General features: G+C 33.6%; 1 protein-coding gene across 7 annotated transcripts in view; it reads left to right on the forward strand.

Annotated features, from left to right (window-relative positions):
• The window catches only part of Ccdc91 (coiled-coil domain containing 91), a 321339-nt gene extending 308053 nt beyond the window's left edge, over positions 1 to 13286 (forward strand). For all 7 annotated transcript variants that reach the window (XM_076852739.1, XM_076852740.1, XM_076852737.1 and 4 more), the window contains one exon: positions 12254 to 13286. In XM_076852739.1, coding sequence (XP_076708854.1) covers positions 12254 to 12364 — 111 coding nt within the window. In that variant the 3' untranslated portion in view covers positions 12365 to 13286. The remainder of the gene's footprint in view (positions 1 to 12253) is intronic.
• Positions 13287 to 20429: the final 7143 nt, after the last annotated feature.

Raw genomic sequence — 20429 nt, forward strand, 5'->3', positions numbered from 1 at the left:
TAGACTTCATTTGTTAACATTACTGCATTGTCCCAGTTTTGGAAAAGACTTTTAGCTTTACCTGGAGTATGACACAGAAATACTTTTCATTTTACAGAAGTTTAATATATGATTAAGAGCAGTTTAGGATTAATTTTTAAAACCACACTTCACTATTTATTAGAGGTATAAACTTACTTACTTTCTAGAACTTCATCCCACTAGTTAATGATCACTTCAAATGGTTCAGTTCCTAAATTGAGCGCTTGTGATTTTGTTTTCCTATGAACAGGATTTAAAAATCATTCTGAAGCCTCGTCTTCCTACTGCTGTTCTTAACTAGGCAAGCCTCAAATTGACCTCTGTGGGCCATAGTTTGTTCATCAATAGAGTGAAGATGAAAATACTACCCATTTTATAGGATTATTGTGATAACTAAATAAGTTAGCACATAGGAGGTGTTTAGAACATTGCCTGGGATATAACAAGTTCACTTTCAGAATTTGCTGCTAATACTGCTGTTAATGATTGGGATGGTTTTCCTGTTTGAATTGTTTGACCAGAATGTCTTTGGTTCTACATATTCTGTTAATTATTAATCTAAATACCTCTTTGTTCCAGAGAGATTCACAGCAAATCAAAATATATATACTATTAAAAATCATGATGAATTGAAAACAAGCATCAAAAATGAGGGTGAAATTTATAAAGATTCAGCATAAACATATATGTGCTATAAGCTTCTGTCTGCTTATCATAACTGTTCTGCTGAAACAGCTTGGAGTTTCCTGGGACAAAATTTGTATTTTTTCCATGATATTCATAATTTAAATTTGATCATGATCCTTAAATTTCTTTCCAGACACCATCAGTTAAACTTGTTTGTTTAGGCAATATTTTATTGCTATACTTTTAAATCTATCTCCACTTTATATTTTTCAACATCGTAAGTATATTTCACTCTGTAGCCTGTAGCTCAAAGGCTCTGTAGCAGAAAAAAGAAAAGGAAAAAAAAAAAAGAAGTAATTGCCAATGCAAGAGATACATAATTTTTTCTCATACATTTATGTTCAAGCAATCACCATAATAACTCTATTATAATTATTTTATATTTACTTTTTACCAGTTATAGACTCTTAAACTTTTATAGGAGATTATATTCTATCAGTTTTATTTTATCCCTTAAATTACAATTTCTAGCTCTTATGGAATTTCAATCTTACTTAGCATTTTGTGTTTGTTCACAAAATCTTGAAATAATAATCTCAAAACCAAATTTTTGTTTCTGTTGTAACAGTAGATATGTACAATGTAAAGTTGTTACCTTTATCCCTTGACTTTTACATTTGTTTCTTGTAAAAGAAAGTATAAATAACAATGACATAAGCAAACTCAGAAGCAAGCAGTTCAGAGCTAGCATAGAAGCTAAAGGAAGTAACAAAGAATTCAGGATCCTTCTGTCTTGGTTCTTTTTCTATCCTTAATATTAACTTATGTAATTAGAGTGGCTCCTGGAGTCCCATCAAACTTTCACATTTGTGAAAGTGGAGGGAGGAAAAAATGCATAGAACAAAATAAGAAAAGGCATAATTGTCTATCATGCTTGTAAGGTGCTATCCTGGAGATCCCATGCACTGACTCCTCAGATTTCTTTGGCTACTCCTTGCAAGGGAGACTTGAGAATGATGTGCACATTGTTCTTAAAATGAATCTGGAACCTTGTTGGTTAGGAAGAAAAAGAATGCATATTAGAGAGGCAAATACCAAGCTTTGCCGTGATTCTTGATTTTAGTGTTAATTATTACTCAACATCTGCTACCTGAAATGCCATTGGCAGTTTTAGGTAGTAGCATCCAGCATTAGCTTTCTTAAATGAAAACAGCCCTCCTTTACTTGTGTACCAGAAGGAGGAATGTTAGGATTTCATTACATTCCTAGATCCAGCTGGGAGGCAGCAAGGATTTTAAGAGGACTGATATGGAGGGTATTTTCCCACTTGTTCTCCTCAGCAGGATAAATCTGTTTTAAAATATTCGATAGATGGTTTTGTTTTCTTAAGGCATCAATGATCAAATACTCACCATAAAATCCTGAATGATGAGAAAGGGCACCCTGTTCATTTAAAAAGGGAGGGGAGGGGAGTCTATTCACAATTACCTTCCATTTGATTGAATAGTACTTTGTTCCATTAGCTCCATTTTAAATACAAAGGAATTAGAATTCTTAATTGGGATCATGTATGCATCCCAGATGTGGAGCAGGTTGTACTTGAATACTTATCAGTTTTACTAGTAGTGGAAATGTGAAGGTAAGCAAGCAAAGATTGCCCAAGCCTACAAAGTACCATACCAAAAAATGCGATTAGTACTGCACATAGCCTGTTATGAATGTTTTGCCTTTCTTTCATTATGAACCTTTGGGGAAGTATTATAATGTTTTTATATTTAGCCACATGAGGTTTACAGATTCTTTAAGGCAGTGATTTCTTTTATGATGTATTTAATGTGCTGGTTTTCTTTAAATGTATTCAGAGCCATTTGTATGTTCATACAAAGAAATCTTCTATTGAATCTACTGTTTATGAAGAGAAGATAATTACATGGTTTAATTATTGTATCTATAGGGCTTTTGGCACCTTGACAAGTTTTTGCACTAGTGTAATACAATGGAAGAAATTTCTACCTATTTATATCAAAACAGATATTGTGCCAAGGCCTACAGACATAACTGAAGTTCTTATCTAAGAAGGCTGTGAATGCTTTTGCTTTAGAGAATAGGTTTTAGTGTCATACACACCTGGATTTAAGCCGTAGCCCTGCCACTTGGGCAAGTCATAACCTCTCTAAGCCTCAATGGCCTCATTCATACGGTAATTGAGAGGGGAAAAAATGTGATAATACATAGTAGGTGTTTCCCAGAGATGCCTTGCTCTGGAATTGGAGATTGTGACTTCTGTCTTGGGTGCTCTCTCACTTTCTGGGTGTACCCTTGCTTTCTTATTTTGTATTGGATTGCTTGCTTAGGAAGAAGCCAGCTTCCATAACATTAGGCAACTTCCATATCATTAGGCAGCTCTCTTGGGCTTAATTGGAAGTTAATATTTTGAGGCCTGGCAACAGTTACTGATTGGGCTTGGAAGCAAATCCCTCCCCAGTTGAACTTTGAGATTAATTAGAGCCCCAGCCTACAACTTGATTGCAGTCTCACCAGATAACGTGAGCCAGAGGCACTTTGGTAAGCCATATTCACTTTTCAATTTCCTGAATTACAGAAACTGAAATGATAAATATTATTGTTTCTATTAAGACATTAAACTTAGGTGATTTGTTACACAGCAGTAGATAACTGATATAACACATAAAGAGGTTTTACCTGTGCATAACAGGTGGTAAGCACTACCAATCAAGAAGTATTAAAGCTATTTGAAAAACAAGAAAAGATCAGACTTAATCTAGCATTACAGGATTACTATTCCCTAGGCACTATAAAATCATTTTCAATACATGTGTACAAAGAGCTCAAGAATAAAACTTGTGGGCAACCCTTGGCTTGTTTTTGTAGATTGAAACATATATGGCAAAGTATCAGTAATGGGAGATTTAAAGTTAATATGAGGAGTCAAGAATCAAAGAGGTCATGTAATTCTTCTACTTCAAAATAAGTTTAAGTTTAAAAGGCTAAAGGTCAAAACAAAAGGGGAAGTAGTGATTGGCAGATACTGTTCTCTATGTTAGCACAGTGGGATTGCTAGAATAAAAGTTGAGTTGATAAAAATACAACAAGAATTTTGTTTGGAGCAAGATTTATTTATAACAATATAAATAAATTTTGAAATAAATTCTTTACCTGTCATTGACCTCTAGAAGGTAGAACACAAAACTTATTTATTAATAGGTAAGTATAGACTGAGTTAGGATTTTGGTACAACTGTTGTGCAACTTCATTCATGTATACTTTTTCCCAAAGTTCTCCTAAATCTACAGTATTTATTTTTTTAGTTGTTTTGCACATTTTTAGATCCTCTTTGGAAGTTGTCAGAATGAGAAGTAAAACAAGCTGGGTGCAGTGGTGTATGCCTGTGATCCCAGTGGCTTGGGAGGCTGAGGCAGGAGGATCACGAGTTCAAAACCAGCCTCAGCAATTTAGTGAAGTCCTAAGCAACTTTTATTAGAGACTCTGTCTCTAATAAAATATGAAAAGGGCTGGGGATGTGGTTCAGTGGCTAAGCATCCCTGGGTTCAATCCCTAGTAACCCCACCCAAAAGAAAAAAGAAGTAAAACAGTTGTAATAAGAAACCTTCTCTTTTCAAATTCACTAAACTTCACATAGGAAAGTGTAGTTTAATGCCTGCTGTCTTCATTCGCCACAGTTCATCCTTCTCTGGCCAACTGCTGCTGTTTAACTTGCAAGATCAAATAAGAATGTGTTCCAAGGTGGTGCGCCCACACATTACAGTCTGGAATACATATTCGTTTATTGTGTCTGTATGATTTAGTAAAGAAAAAAATGAGTATTTGAGTATCCTGTTTCCTAGTGGATTCTAGGATAGTTTGGGATCAAAAGGCAGAATAGCCCAAATATGTAGAACTTACTTTAGATGATTCAAAAGCAGAGAATTTACTTACCCTAAGACATCTTAAAACAAAACAAAACCAAAAAAAAAAAAAAAACAGTTTTTTTGTTGTGGCCAATGGGGTTTAAGAATCTTTATACCAGTTTTTCATTTGCTCTAAAAGAGCATCTGTAATTCATCTTGTGAACACTGGAAAGTTACACCCCTTCTTCATATGTTGACATTTTTGAACTATCTAAATAGATGCAAAATATACTTTTATACTTTTACATTCAAAAGTATTCTCAAAGAGATTAGGAGGTGTGAACTAAGTTGAAAATCTTCATAGAGCGTGGATGATGGCCTGTGGACGTTCTAGAAGAGAGGGTAAGCCTAAATTTTCTGAAGTTCAAGTCTGAAGCAACTGGCACTGCCTTAGTTCAAAAAAACTACCAAGACTATACTGAATCTTTTTTAGAGTCTAAGTTATGTGAAACATTTATTTTATATAACAGTATCATCCTGAAGATGACTCAAAGTTTTTCAGCATGACTTACAGTAATAGCATAGCTATATTCCCAGGGAGGGAATTTCATGTCTAATCTTCAGCTTTACATACAACATAGTCCTCTCATATCAAATTTAATTATCTGAAAATATAAAGAAAAGAGTATTTTAAAAGAGAAGGATTTTTTTGATGAGTATACCAATAGTAAAATAGGTACTAGAGAATCTCCATTAATGTAACCAGTAATGTTACAGATAAATCTGAATTTTTTTAAACTCTAATGATAAGAAACAGAATTCAAGGGTTCAAGAGAAAGGGAAGGATAGATGGTACTGAACACAAAAGTGATGAAATATCACAATAAAAATAATTGTTACTCATGAGAAAAACTTGATCTTCAGGTTTATGAGACCATATATGATGACTTTATAAAGTAAGCTAGGCCATTATAATTGTGTGTGCATATTAAGCTTTAAAATAAATCCATAGTCTGTTTTCTTCGTGGCTATATCAAGTTAAAAGTGGTCATATCATCTCATTTGGAGCAGTTTTCAGCATCTTTCTGGACATGGTCCTGATTCTTGATACTCCACGATGAGTCTCTTATCTATCCACTGTCAAAGACTGGGTGAGCCCATAGAATCTCCTCAGTACATAGTAGAATTCTTAAGCAGAGATTAAACTCAGTCAAATACCTTTAAGTAACCAGGTTAGGTGGTGCATAGCTATCACCCTTGCCAGCCCTGCCAGCCTTGGCAACTTAGTGAGACCGTGTCTCAAAATAAATAAATAAATAAATAATTTAAAAAGGGCTAGGGATGTAGCTCAGTGGTAGAGTGCTCCTGGGTTCAATCCCAAGTATCAAAAATAAATAAATAATACCTTTAAATATATTTTAAAGAAGTAAAATTTTTAAAGAAGTAGAGGAGATTATGTTAAGAATGTAAAATTGGTCCTTAAATAAAGAATCCATTTTCTATAACTGTAACATAGATATTAGACCAAGAAGTCTCAAAATCTCACAAAATTCCATGATTACTTATTATTAAAGGGAAAACTTTTCTTCTCCTTTTATTTGTAGTTTGGCGTCTAGAGAAGTTCTCAAAAGAAATTGATTCATAGGGTATTTTCCAAAATATGCCTTATATACATACCCACATGTGATTTCTGCTTAATCTTCTATCCAAATAGTCTGAACAACTTTTAGACTTTTCTCTTGCAGTTTTAACTGCCTTGAAATTCTTCCCTTACGTTTCTTGCATGTCTCCCTTCTTCCTTCATTTTCTTCAAATCTGTACACACCTCCTCCAATAGTCTTCTCTAATCCGCCTACCCATTACATCTCTCCTTTATCATTTTTAAATACCATTGACCTCCACCTAGAGAGTGTTAATTTGTCTCTTCATCCTAAATATATGATAAGACCAGAAAATTCTATGAAGGCAGATGTATAATGGCCTATCATTCACTACTATATCTCTAATGTATAAACATTGCCTGGCACATTGTAGCAAACAAATGGGTATAACTGAAAGAATTATGTAATTAGGTTTTTTCCACTCTCTTTACTACACTTCAGTGTCTCTAAATGTTCCGTATCTTTCATTTCATTAATTTGCCTTTTCTGAAATTTTTTCCACATATTTTTCTTTGTCTTAAGGGAATGTTAGGGAATGTTTTTTACCCTCCAAGACCCTGCTACACTCTTCACTATAACATCCTCTGTATCTCATCTTCCACTGGATTCAGTCTTTACTACACATATTAGTGCATAATTGGTCTTTAACTGTTACATGTGTGTCTCTCCAAAAAGATCGTAAATCTCTTAAGTACCGGAAGAGTATTGTCGACATTTTTACCCAGGCTTTATAGTGGTAATGCACAAATAGTGGGCAGCCTTTTTTATTGATCAACTCATTGTCCTGTTTAATAATTGATTGGCTCAACTTCAAAGTATGTAAATAAAATGGCAGGTGAGTATGATAAGCAAGAGGAATATATAATAACATTACAGAAAGAGACATTCATTTTCAAATAACAGCATTAAAAAGGCAGTTTTGTAATAAGTGAGAGACTGTCATTAGAAGGTAAATAACCCTTTTTACCCAATATGATGTTAACTGAAAAATTTGCCTCTGTACTTTCAGTCCCAAATCATCATATCTGACCTTTCTTTAATACCCATGAAAGAGCTTCTTAATCAGTGTTAAAACTGAGTCCATAAAACATGTTACTTAACTGATAATATTTGTGTGTGAGTCACTTTCCATCAGTGATTTGCCAGATATCTTTCTAGCATTTTGAAAAATTAAATCATTTCTTAAACCCAAATTTAAAATATGCAGTCATATTGGTTGGAAGTATAATAATGTTAAAGGTAGTCTACTAATATTTTCACATTTCTTGGTATATTTTGTTGGAAGAGGCCTAAAAGATACTTAAAGCACAGTTAGTACTAAATATGTTATGTATGAATATGTATTTTGTTTTTCAATATTTTGTTTTTCAAAAACAATGTATTAGGTGTTTTAGTATATGAACCAGGTTCTTAATAAACAGTCACATTCAAATAAGCCAAATTTTTCTGTAATTGATTTTGCATGTAATTGACTTCAAACACTGGTTTAAAGTCATACTGCATTTTAATGGCAAGGAAATAAAAACTAAGGTCAATAAATGCTTCTTATTTTTCTCTTACTATGGTATGAAACACTAATAGATAGGTACATGGAATTATTGGCCAGTCATATGTTCTTTACCCCACTCTTAAGTTTATTAAAATTAACTTTGAATAGGAAGTACTGAACTTCTAAATGGGTTTCAGCAGAAAGTTAGAAAACCAGAGGTAATACAGGGAAATATTTTATAACTTTTTTGGTAAAATATAGTTATCTATTTCAGAGATCTCAGAGCTCCCAAGTTTTTCTCAGGAATCTATAAGAGCTGAATAGAAACTGAAGCACAAAAAATTAGAGCAAAAACAGAGCAGTTAGAGCTATACTATTGTGCCTTCCATTGCAGTGACGGAATACCTGAGATAAACAACTTTAAAAAAGGAAAGATTTATTTTGGCTCAGTTTCAGGGGTTCAGGGTCATTTGGCCCGATCATTTTGGGACTGTGGTTAGACAGCACATCATAGCAGGAAGCAGTGGTGGAGCACAGAGCTAACCTCAGGGCAATCTGGAAACAAAAAGAAAGCTTCCTGTTATAACAAAGCCCCTCCCTCAAACATTGCATCATGAATCCATAAATGGATTATCCATTAATAAGGTCAGTGCCCTGGAGAACCAAAGGCCTCCTCTCCATGCACTGCTGTGCTGGGCCAAGCCTTGGAACTCACGTGCTTTTGAGGGGACAGGGGAGTTTAAAATCTAAACCATAACAACTGTTATGAAGAAATTACAAACCCGCATCTAAAAATATTTACCCATCACCACTATGGATATAATATTTGTTATACTTATATGTCACAGAATACAAGTCTTTGTTTTACTTCGAAATAAAAACCCACAAATAACAACTGAGTCCCATTGTTTAAAGAGCAAAAAACATATCTTGCTGAAATTCTTCTTTCATTAATAAAGGATAATAAGGTCATGCCTTATCAACAGAAAGTTTTGAAATTCAGAAATTAACCAAACACATCAATTTGAAAGACTTGTTTTTGAGAGGAGAATTCCTTATAAAATAGAAAGTATCCCCTCTCACAGTGGTGATCTCACCAGGCCAGGAAGAACAGACTAAATTGGAAGCATGGTGGTCCAATTTCTAGCTTCCCCCAAACAGAGTGTCAGTGTCACCTTATTGCTCCTTGGTCCTATTTATTTAATGGATTTTTAACTTCAAGAGAGTTCTGGGAAGGTGTTGGGGAAAGATCTGAAATGAACCTTGGCAGTTCCCTGAAACCAAAACTAGCATGTACATCATTATATACTTAGTAATTCCAATGTGACTTTTAACACAAGCAGAAGGAAAGAAGAAATTGGCATGTATTAGAAATCTATTACATTTTTCTTATTATATGTATATCCTTGGTATTTTAAATTCTAGAATTCTGAATTCATAAATCTATATTATTTATTCAAGAATCACAAATTGAATACTAGTTAGACACTGAATTTTTGCTCTATGTCCTCAAAAAGAGGATTTGTTTCTCTTTTATCTAATACCCATAAGTTCTATGAGATGAAGTCAGATTTGTTTTTAGTGAAACTCCTGATTATTTTGTGGGATTTCCGGAAGCTTTTGAATTATTAAAACAAGCACAAATGATATATGTACTTTTATTGAGCATAATAAAACAAACACCCATGAAGCTATCACTAATCTTAAAATCTCACCCTGCCTGACTGCACTCTCCAAATACAACTCTCTTCAGTTTTGATTCTCTTGTTTCCTTGCCTTAAAAAGAAATGTTTTCTTGCCAATGTATGTACCTCAAAATGATATACTTCTGAGCTTTATTTGTGTGTATGTGTGTGCATGCATGCATGTGCTTTATGAAAAAATAGTATAAGTTTTTTACACTTTTAAATATCAATTATATATGTTAAATTGTAAAAATGCTAATATTCAATAAGAATGAAATGGGGAAAACTGGCACTTTTATACACTATAAGACTAGGAGTTATATCTTGATACACTTGGGACTGATATCTTGATATACTCACCCTGCAAAACAGTATAATATCTATTACAATTTACGGTATACAACTTTTATGCCATAGGAATTCCACATATTGAAATCTGTCCAGGAGAAATACTTAAACAGCTTGCATTCAGGTTGTAAATTTCCTTATTGCTTAAAAAAAAAAAAACTAGAATAAATTTATATAACAATGAGTGACTCAACAATAAATTGTGGGATATTATCAAATAAGTCATTATTTTAAAGGAAATGGGGGAAAACCTTCCAGTAATGGCAGTGAAATAATGTAATGATACGAACCCTCCTATTTCACATAACAATTACAATATTTTTTACAATATTTCAAAAAAAATTTAAAGCCTACTTTAAATGCTTGAAAGGATCCATAAGTAGACAGAAGTCACTGGGAAATGGACTGGAACTGAGTAGTGGGATACTCTTCTGTACTGTTTGAATTTTGACCAAGTATTGAATAATTTAAAAGCTTCACGTATTTAACTTTCAATCTATTGTATGTATATTAAAATCACTTTTTAAAAATCCCTTCTAATCTCCTACATGTCCTTGAAGTTATGTTGAACATGCTCTGGTCATTGCATTAAAAGTGCATCTGTCAGGGCTGGGGTTGTGGATCAGCGGTAGAACACTTGCCTAGCATATGCAGGGCCCTGGGTTTGATCCTCGGCACCACATAAAAATAAATAAATAAAATAAAGATATTGTGTCCAACTACAACTAAAAAAAAAAAATTTTAAAGTGCCTCTGTAATATCCTAGTACATTGCTTTAAGTGTCTAACATGTGCCAGTCCCTCTTCTAGATGATAGGGATAAGTAGTTAGCAAGATACACAAGATCTGGGCTCTTTGGGATTTAAATTGTTAGAGTCTCTTGTTACAATAGATTCTGGTAAGCAGAAGAAATATGTTTGTCTGAAGGTATCATCTGATAGAGAAAGGAGAAAGGGACAAGGAGGAACAAGGATAAGCCAAAATGCTATTTCTCTACATATAGTAAAGTCTCAGAATACTAGAATTGGAGTGTTAAGAGTTCGGTTCTATTTCTTGAGATTTTGCTAATTTGCACTCTTTTTTTCACTAACTCTTAGAATACTTCAAAATTTTAATCATCCAGTTTATCAGTTGTTCTGAATATCAGTGGACTATCAAAGTATAATTTAATAGAAAGCTCTTGTTGGAATTTGTCTCTTTTTTTCATTTTTTTTTGGAAAGAGGCTTGCAGGAAGAAGATGTCAATTTTCATTATAAATATGACAGGTATATATTGTGAAATAGAATTTATTTGGCTTTCTTTTTAATTTTTCCATTGTTTTGTAATTGGTAGGCAATGCATTATCACCATTTGTTTTTATTTTTATACCATAGGCAAATTGTTTAGGGCATAAGAATTGGAAACTTTTCTTTCTGTATTAAGTAATCTTTTTCATCCAGAAAGTTCTTTCTTATACATAAGAAAGCTCTTATATGTAAGAAAGTTCTTCTTATATATAACTGAAATAATTTTGCTTACTAGGTCTCTTATTTTGTTCATGGCATTAATTTGCTATGTGTATACTGAAATAATCCTAATTTAAAAATATCTGCTGAAATAGGAGAACTAGGTCAAATGGATTTCAACTATTACCAAAAATTATTTCAAAGTATATCTTCCTAAAAACTTACTCTAATTTTAGGATATTATCTCCTTACTTGTGATTTATTCTACTTAATCCTATGCACGATGTGGTTATGCTGCTTTTCTGTACTATACATTTCTTTCATTATATGATCTATGATATTTATATACTCTTTGTGGATGTTTGGTCTATACATTTATTAATAAGCAGTATGTTTTAGTATTTTTTATTTTCTAAAGTCAGTCTGAGAAAATATAAGATATTTCTTTTTCTCTTTTAATTCTAATTTGTTATATATGACAGCAGAATTCAGTTCATGTTACACAAATAGAGAACAATTTTTTATGTCCCTGGTTGTATACAAAGTAAAGTCACACCATTTGTGTTTTCATACATGTACTTAGAGTAATAATGTCTGCCTCATTTCACCATCTTTTCTACCCCCATACCTCCTCCCTTCTTCTCCATCCCCTTTGCCCTATCTACTCCTTGGTTTATTACCAAAGGACTTAAAAACAGCATACTGCAGTGATGCAGCCACATCAAAGTTTATAGCAGCACAATTCATAATAGCTAAATTGTGGAACCAACCTAGAACCCTTCAGTAATGAATAGATAAAGAAAATGTGATATATATACACAATGGAATAATTACTCATCATTAAAATAGAATAAAATCATGGCACTTTCATATAAATTTATGATATTTCTACAGTAACTAAATACTAAATAATTCTAAAATTATAATGATCATCATCTCATCTTAGGTCATATGGCAGTAACTCCACTGTCACTCAGTTTAAAGTACTGTTTGGTTTCTTAAATCATCTCATCTAAAACAGCTTTTCTAGTGGGTTTCAGTGATATAATATTCTTTATCCTTTCACTAAGTCGTTTTCTCTCTTCTTTCTCTTAAAAAAAATCAACAGCTTGACCAAGTCATCCGCCAAAGAAGCCTGTCCAGTTTGGAGCTGTTCCTCTCCTGTGCACAGAAACAGTTAAGTGCTTTAATAGCTACGGAACCAGTTGACATTGAATAAAGAACATGACAAGCTAACCCACACTGGTATTGCATAAATCATTAGACCTCTAAAATACATGCCATGAATTATAAAGATGCTTTTGGTTTATTTTATTTTTTTTCCAAGCCTTGGAGAAATGATTTCCAGTTCAAGGATAAGGCAAAACAATATTTAGAACTACCAGGGAATTTAATTTATTTTCTCTTATTTTCTCCCTTACATTTATTATTTTATTTGTAGTAGTAACAGCAACAGAGTATAATATGACCCAAAAGCCATTGAAAAGTGCCACATTATCAAAAGGCAGTTAAGTAAATTTCATATCCTCTGGTGGCCTGTTAAACTGCCTTTGGCAAAAGAAATAAATATCTTTATGATTGCTTCATGATAATTTTTGATAAGATGCTAGAATGTAATCATGGATTTATTTGATTTCAAGGATAGAAATAACATAAATTTCATCAACTATTTACCTATGTAATTTGGATGAAATGCTGGATATGATAGAGAATTATTCTGATATTACTAAACCTCTTTTCTGAAGTTGGATCTATATACTTTGATTGGTCTACTGAATAACAAAATAGAAATAAAAACCCTAAGGATAATGATATTAATTCCACTTTGATCTGATATCCCACTTAAACTCAAGGAGTATGTGTGATATTTGCTTATTTCCCATTTCTGCTCTTTTTTAAAGGCAGTGTAAATCAATGAGGTCATTTATCCTATGAATTGAATCATGAACTCACTCTCTAGATAGAGAACATAACTCAGCCACTTACAGGAATTCAGGTTCAAACGTAGGATGTGTAATATATGATATATATCTTTTCTCATTACTTTGGAATGTTAATTCATGAACAGTGTGCTTCAGTGCAAAATCACAAGCATTTTAACATCAAAACTAAAATGTCAATAAAATGTATGGATGCAAACATTTTGTCTTACTTTCTGAAATGCTTCTACTTTCATAAGCTTAGTACTTTTATGGGATTTCTCAGTGTAATAAAAGGAGCTCCAAAACTTACTGGTTATTTTTTTCTTGTTTAATTCTTTTTTCCTCAATTCTTTCTTAATTCTTTTTAGAACATTTTCTTTCTCAAACTTCTGTATCCAAGTATGATGATGTTTTGTAAATATTCTCCTTTAAATATTTATGATCGTTACTGAGAGTCTTAACAATTAATATTCAGTTTTCTCTTATAATTCAAATAAAAATTAAATAAAGTAGGACATTGACTTGAATTCAATATAGTAAAAAAAAAAGCAAGAGAGTTATTAATTTAGGAGCCAGCAGGTAACACAGTGATATAGTTCATTATTTAAAACCTCTTGACTCTCTTTAGCATGAAATTAAATGATAGGACAGTTTTACAAGCTAGTCAGGTATGACTTAGTATAAAGCATAGAAGATCACTGAAGCTAAGATCAAGAGAGTCTAAGATCCAAAGATATTGAAAATGTCAAGACAACATAGTAGTCTATTCCTCTCCTTTATCTCTGACCACGGCAAAGTATTGTTTTGTTTAGTTTCCATTTGGGGTTTTAACTTTGCTGTTGAAAATTGTTAGGTCAAATTAAATTATGACCTATCAATCTATGAATATTTGCCGAATACTCACCATGTACAGTAATACACTGTTTTGGATTACAGTGATTTTTTTCACAAAGACGTCCTTAAAAATAACTGGTGTAATCTGGGTATAGAATTCTGATGAATTATGTGCATGAATTCTTCCAAACTGAATTAGCTAATAATCTGTTTCAGTGATGTTCAAGTTACAGATTTCCACATTAAGAATCATATTCTGTTTTTGTTGTGGTTATCAAAAGGACTTAGCTCATCTTAGAGTGGTAATCACTAGGAAAATTTGAGGATCAAGCATTGTGCTACGAAATGTTAAGTGTTCTTCCCTGAAATGTGGAACCCACCTCCCTGTCAAGTCTAAAAGAGAAATAGTTAAATTTTTTGTATCTAAAACTTTCTTTGCTTGATATAGGATTTCCTCAACCCTTTTTACGTAGCATTTTCTACCTTTATGTCTAGGTGAATAAGGCACTGTTCTAAAATGCTGGGAGTTGAAGGGTGAAGTAATTTTGAATGATGAAATGACTTTCAGACTATGACCATTGTCATATTTTGCTTAAATAGTTGAACAATCCTCATTTTCATTAATAGAAAAGTTCTTTCTTACCACCAAAATGAGAATCTGCAAGCATTTCCCCATGTTTTCTCTACAGCTCTGTGAAGGAAATGATGTATACACATTTATTAGTGGAGTAGATTGAGTTTCTTTCTGCTCATCCTGACAGAATGTAATTAGGATTCAACAGAGGGCTTTCAATATGTAGGTGTACTCTTTCCAGTATCCTGTAGGTCCTAATAGCATCTCTATGAGAAAATATTTTAAACTGTCTAACCAAATAGCCTTATCACACGGTCAATGTTCCAAGAAGGAAAAACCTTCCTTATAGACATTTGGTATTTTAGCTCTGCCACATTCTAATTTCAAAACCTTAAACAAACAAGTTGCCTAACCAACTTGAGACTTAGTTTTCTAATTTGTGATGTAGAAATAGTGATTTTTATAAATTTTCTGTGCAAATTAGCTGGTGAGTGCCCAGTATAGTAGACCTTGCTGGTATGTCCACCATTTCACAATAATCTCCCCTTCTCTGATACCTATCCATGAAATGCAGGTGTGGTTGCCCATGGACCAATAGCTAACCTATGTCATTCTCTAACCTTGATTGATCCACAGGTACAAATCTGACTTGAACTAGAGATCCCATGAAAAATCACTTCAAATACTTTATACTAGAGAGACAAATAGGAACCCCCAGTTCTGAGATAAGAGATCCCCTCTCCCCTGCTTTTCCTGAATCTTGGATGCCAGGAGATATCCAAATATTCTTCCACTATGCTCATAACACTTTTTCCCTTAAGCTACCCAAGATCCAGTTTCTGTTATGTGCAACCAAAAAAACATTAACGAACACAATCCAGCACAGAGCCCAGCACATAATCCCTGGATACTCAGCACTTGTTAGTTCTTCATTTCCTCCATCATACTAATCCACATCCAAATGGGAACACTCTTTGATTTATTTTAAGGAATGTTAAAAATATAACTGAACCAATGCCTCTTTTGTCTAATAAAGCCAAGTAAATCACAGATACCCAAAACTAAGGACAAGCAGTGCCCTATTTAAAGTTTTTCTGTCACTCAAAATCTGCAGTAGTGGTTTAATTTAGCTTTGCTAAATGCTGACTCATGTTCCAAATCAAAGGCAGCTCACTCAGTGATTGCTTTGAAATCAAAAGCAGAACATTGTCCCCATGATTGGTGTTATTCTGAACTGAGTCAGGTATCTGTAATTATAGCGTCTTTTTATTTTAACTTGACAGTTAAACTGAATGGAATTAGACATGCAATCTGTGTTTTAAACAACAATAAAAACAAAAGCATTATCTACTGGAAAATAGATAGGCTTTGCATAATAAATTCTGTTTTAAGAAAAAACATATGTAAAAACCTGGATAACATTTATAAACTCCTAGAGAAGGAGACTTGGATCAAGGCACATACCCTTTAGTGTTCTGTTTACATACCAGTAAACAGCTCTACTGTGTCTCCTAAGACTCAACTAACAAGAAGCAGAAAGGCAGTGTGCTCTGAATCCACAGTGGAGGCTCTTACACCTAGGCATCCTCACTAGCATCTTCGCAAATGGATAGAAGCAGTATGTAAGAGCCCACAGCTGTGACTACCAGACTTCTTTTTTAGGCTAGACAAAACTAAAACTATGTTTATTTTAAAAATATACATATTTTTCACACACTCCCTCCCCATAATGAAGTTTTGGTCATCAGTTATTGGCATATATAAATAGAAGGAAAGGAGCTGGTAAAATTTTCTTGGCTTTCATCTGGTTTTCTGTTTTATTTCCCCTAAAGCATCCATTTCCAACAAGCTGACCTCCCCTTAAATTACCCACCCACCAACATTACATACTGAACTTTTCCTATGGAGTGCTGACATGATTAAATAATATATTGTGTTGATTTTTATAATTAATAATTCATGTTCTTGTTTATGTTTTCTTCTTCCTGAAGAGAGAACCTACATACATTTTGTTTGTTGTATCCTGAAGGCATTTCACAGTGCCTACCTGTAATAAGGACTTAGTATATAATGGAGTTTATCAACAATTGAATCAATTGATAAAAGAATTACTGTACCTGCAGTGTAATTAATTACCTAATATACAACTGATAGATTCCGACTAACACAAAAGATTTAGTTAAAATTGCTATATTTCTAAATGAAAGTCCTATTCTAAATGTAAACAACCCTCATAAAACTATAGCTAGCCTTCTATAAATCATCAAATTTTCTGAAAACTCCAAAATCAACTTTGCATTTTCAAATACTACTGGAATGACAAAATAGTAATAATAGAAATGAGCTACTCAAATTTATAAGAGCCTCTATGAATGTAAGTAGGGATGAACATATGAGAAATTACATGTGAAATCATTTCTTATGCTGCTTAGAAGTGCCTGGTTATAAGTAAGAAACAGCCTCCCATTGAGAGAGCTATTCAGCAGTATTAGACTCATTGGTTTCAATTATAGCAAGGATAGAGCAAAAAACTTTGAAATAGGGGTTGAATGCATAGGGTTTTATTCAAGAGTAGGAAATGCAGAAGACCCTATAATAGTAGGAGTTGTGGTTGAAAAGAGATGGTAGATCAGGGAATGTTCTGGTTTGGATTGCAAATATCCCCAGCCCCCAACCAAGGCTCATGAGTTGAAGCCTTGGTCTGCATCTGAGGGTACAACTGGAATATGGTGGAGCCTTTAGGAGGTATGGCTTGGGATAAGGAAGTTAGGTCATTGGAGGTGGTGTGCCCTTTAATGAGGTATTGGGACTCCAGCCCCTTCCTCTCTCACTCTTTGCTTCCTGGACACCATGAGTAAACAACTTTGCTCCACCAGGTGCTCCCCGCCATAATGTTCTGCCTCACCACAAGCCCAAGAAAAAAGCAACCACATACTGAAACCATGACCCAAATAAATTTTTCCTCCTACTAGATTGTTTATGTCAGGTATTTTGTCATAGAGATGGAAAACTGACTCAAACAGGGACTATCCAGAGCAAATTATGTGAGAGTCCTGATGATAATGAAAACCAAGACTGTCTGATAGTTTTTTTAGACCCATCTCATCAAGGGACAAACTCATTCAAAAGATAGGAAAATTTGACTCAGTTCTGGCAAACATTCAGTTCTCGGAAGTCTGGAAGCTGACTTACAAAGGAAAAAAAAAATGAAGCCACAGAATGTACAAATTGCTGACTTCAACACAGCTCAGATACTGAAACAGATTATAGAAAATTCCTTGTGGCGAGATATGTATGTAATGAATTTGAGATTTTACCCCTTTTGTTGAGGTACTCTTTCCTGAAACTGCTATCAACCACAAGACACCATTGTGGACAGCACTACATTTTAAGAGATGTATTTTTCTGGTTATGTTTTTCAGTCTTTTGCCTGTTTTCCATCATTGCCAAAAATCTAAATGTTTAATTTAAACTCTATATAAATTTTAAACAGTGATTTAATTAATAAATATATAGTACTGTCTTAATAATTTGGACTTTAAACTTCATAGTTACGATTTTATACGCAAACAAATAATGCTTTCAGGTAACTATAAAGAAGCAACAACAACATTTTATTTTTCTTATAATTTCCTCTTCTATCATAAAACAGGAAAGATTTTTACATTCTTTATCAAATTAAAACTGGCATGTAACTAGCAGTTACAGAAAATTAGGTAAACTGGTAGAAACAAAGTCTGAAGTTTTAGAAAACTCTGGTTTGTGTGATTCTCAGCAATCGATATAAATAAACAGCCACAGTCATTGATGAGTTAGGATTTGTTCACTTTTAAATGAATGAAATTTTTTCAAAGTGCCACAGTGATTCTAATATAAACCTTTTGTTATGATGTCAGTTCCCCACATGCATGGTACTTGTGTTCAGAAGTGTGTTTTCTTTAGAATTGTAGATGTGTATTTTCAATTATACATAATAATTAGCTCACAAAGAACCTAAAAGTTGTTTACAACCCATAATGCACTGTTGTGTAGACTCTAAAGCCTCAAATGTAACAAGACTGCTACCCTCATTAATTTTTTATTTTCCCTATTCATGTGATCTCAACTGGCTCCATGGCTTTAAATACTATCCATATGCTAAAGATGGATATGTATCTCTAGCCCAGTTCTTTTTACTTAAGTCCAGAATTCTATGTTTAGCTGCCTACTTAATATTTCCTCTTAGATGTGGTACTGAAGTTATCAAAACCAGTACTCTTCATCCCCACTCCACCTCTGTCACCGAATATCTTTTCTCATCTGTCTTTTTTAATAAATATTCATCTCAGTGAACAGCAAAATTATCCCTCCCTGTTTACCTTCCCTCCTCCACTCCCTACTTCAAACTCAGTTCTGTCAGCTTTAGTCCAAAATGTATCCTGACTCCTCCTTACCCTTTCCATTCATTCTCACCATTACCTCCCTCACAAGTCTTTATGATCTCTTGCCTAGACTTTGGAAATAGCCACTTCAGAACTTTCTTCCATAGTTGCCCCCAGATAATTTTCCACATAAAAGCTAATGATCTTCTAAAATCCAAATGTATTCATTTAACTTACATCTTTCTGTTAAATCATTCATTATTTCCTTTTGGATTCTAGGAACATAGACCACATAGTAGGAATAGATTCAAGCCATTGGTTTATGTCACTGAGGTAAGGATACTAACAAGTCTGCAGACAGTAAAAATACATCTGGGTTGATAAAGGGAGAAGGCCAATATATAAAGTGTAAATGAAATGGAGGTGGGATTGTAAGGGAAGTTACAAAATCCAAGAGATCTCAAATAGGAAAAGCAGGATAGAAAAGAGCTATTTCATTCACTAAAATCCCCTGACTTAGGTAGCAATTCTAGCCTGTCCTTTTTTGCATAGCTATTTTAATTTTTATATATTTAGCTGACTAATAGAAATACTTGAGAGATGGAGTATATCAGCTAACCCTTGGGAAACAAAGCCTCCACAAACTGTGGTCACTGTCAGGTGGCCATTTCGTGTTTCTCTCTGGCGTAAATTTGATACTATCACCTGTAGAATATGGAACCAGAGTTGAAGCCATTTTACTCTTCTGATATAATTTAAGGAAGTAAAAACAAGGGGTGGGCTAAAGATATGAATCAATATTCAATCTTACATTTGCATTTTGTACTGTTAAGTATTTTTGCTTACTTCTTAAAGAATAAGGAAATCCTGCCTGTTAGGATGCTCAATGAGAAAGAAAATTTATAGTTGCACATTTCACTGTCAATCATTTGTCATGTTTCTTAATAGATTACTTCTGAGATAATGGCAAGTCCAACTTGATAGCCCTTAGCTATTGAACACTTGGAAAGTGGCCATTACTACCATATACTCACATAGTACTAGTGGCAACTATATTGGAGAATGCCAGTCTAAAGATTCCTTGCCTGGAGAAAAGCAGTAACCAGGTGATTTTCTGTAATCTTTAAAATTCTGAAATTTCTTTTTCTACCCTGTTAAGATTAGTTTAGAAAATAGGCATGTCACGAGTTCAAGAGCAGGTGAGGAATTCAAGGAAAGGCACCTCACCAGTGGAAGGGTGAAAAACCCTTGCTGCTGACACATCACTTAATCTCATCATGTGTAAGAATAAAACACCATATTGAAAAGACTCTTCTTGTGTTTGGCTCTTGGGGCTATGAACATTTCTAGTTCAGTACTAGCAAGAAAGGATTTCTCTGATCATAAAAAAAACTGATCTCTTCAAGTTTGAAGAAATACTACGAATTCAGCCTTGATTTGCTTTTCGGAGTATCCTGGAGAATCATAATGATCTTAGCTTTTTAAATGAAGCAGAAATTGAATAACCCCACATAAGGATTTGAACTTGCAAAGTGCATTTTGGGTGATTAGAAAATAATGTGTAGGAGTCTTCGAAATTAATTTACTCTCTAA

Source organism: Callospermophilus lateralis, chromosome 4 (assembly GCF_048772815.1).
Source record: "Callospermophilus lateralis isolate mCalLat2 chromosome 4, mCalLat2.hap1, whole genome shotgun sequence".
NCBI classification, from domain to species: Eukaryota; Metazoa; Chordata; class Mammalia; order Rodentia; family Sciuridae; genus Callospermophilus; species Callospermophilus lateralis.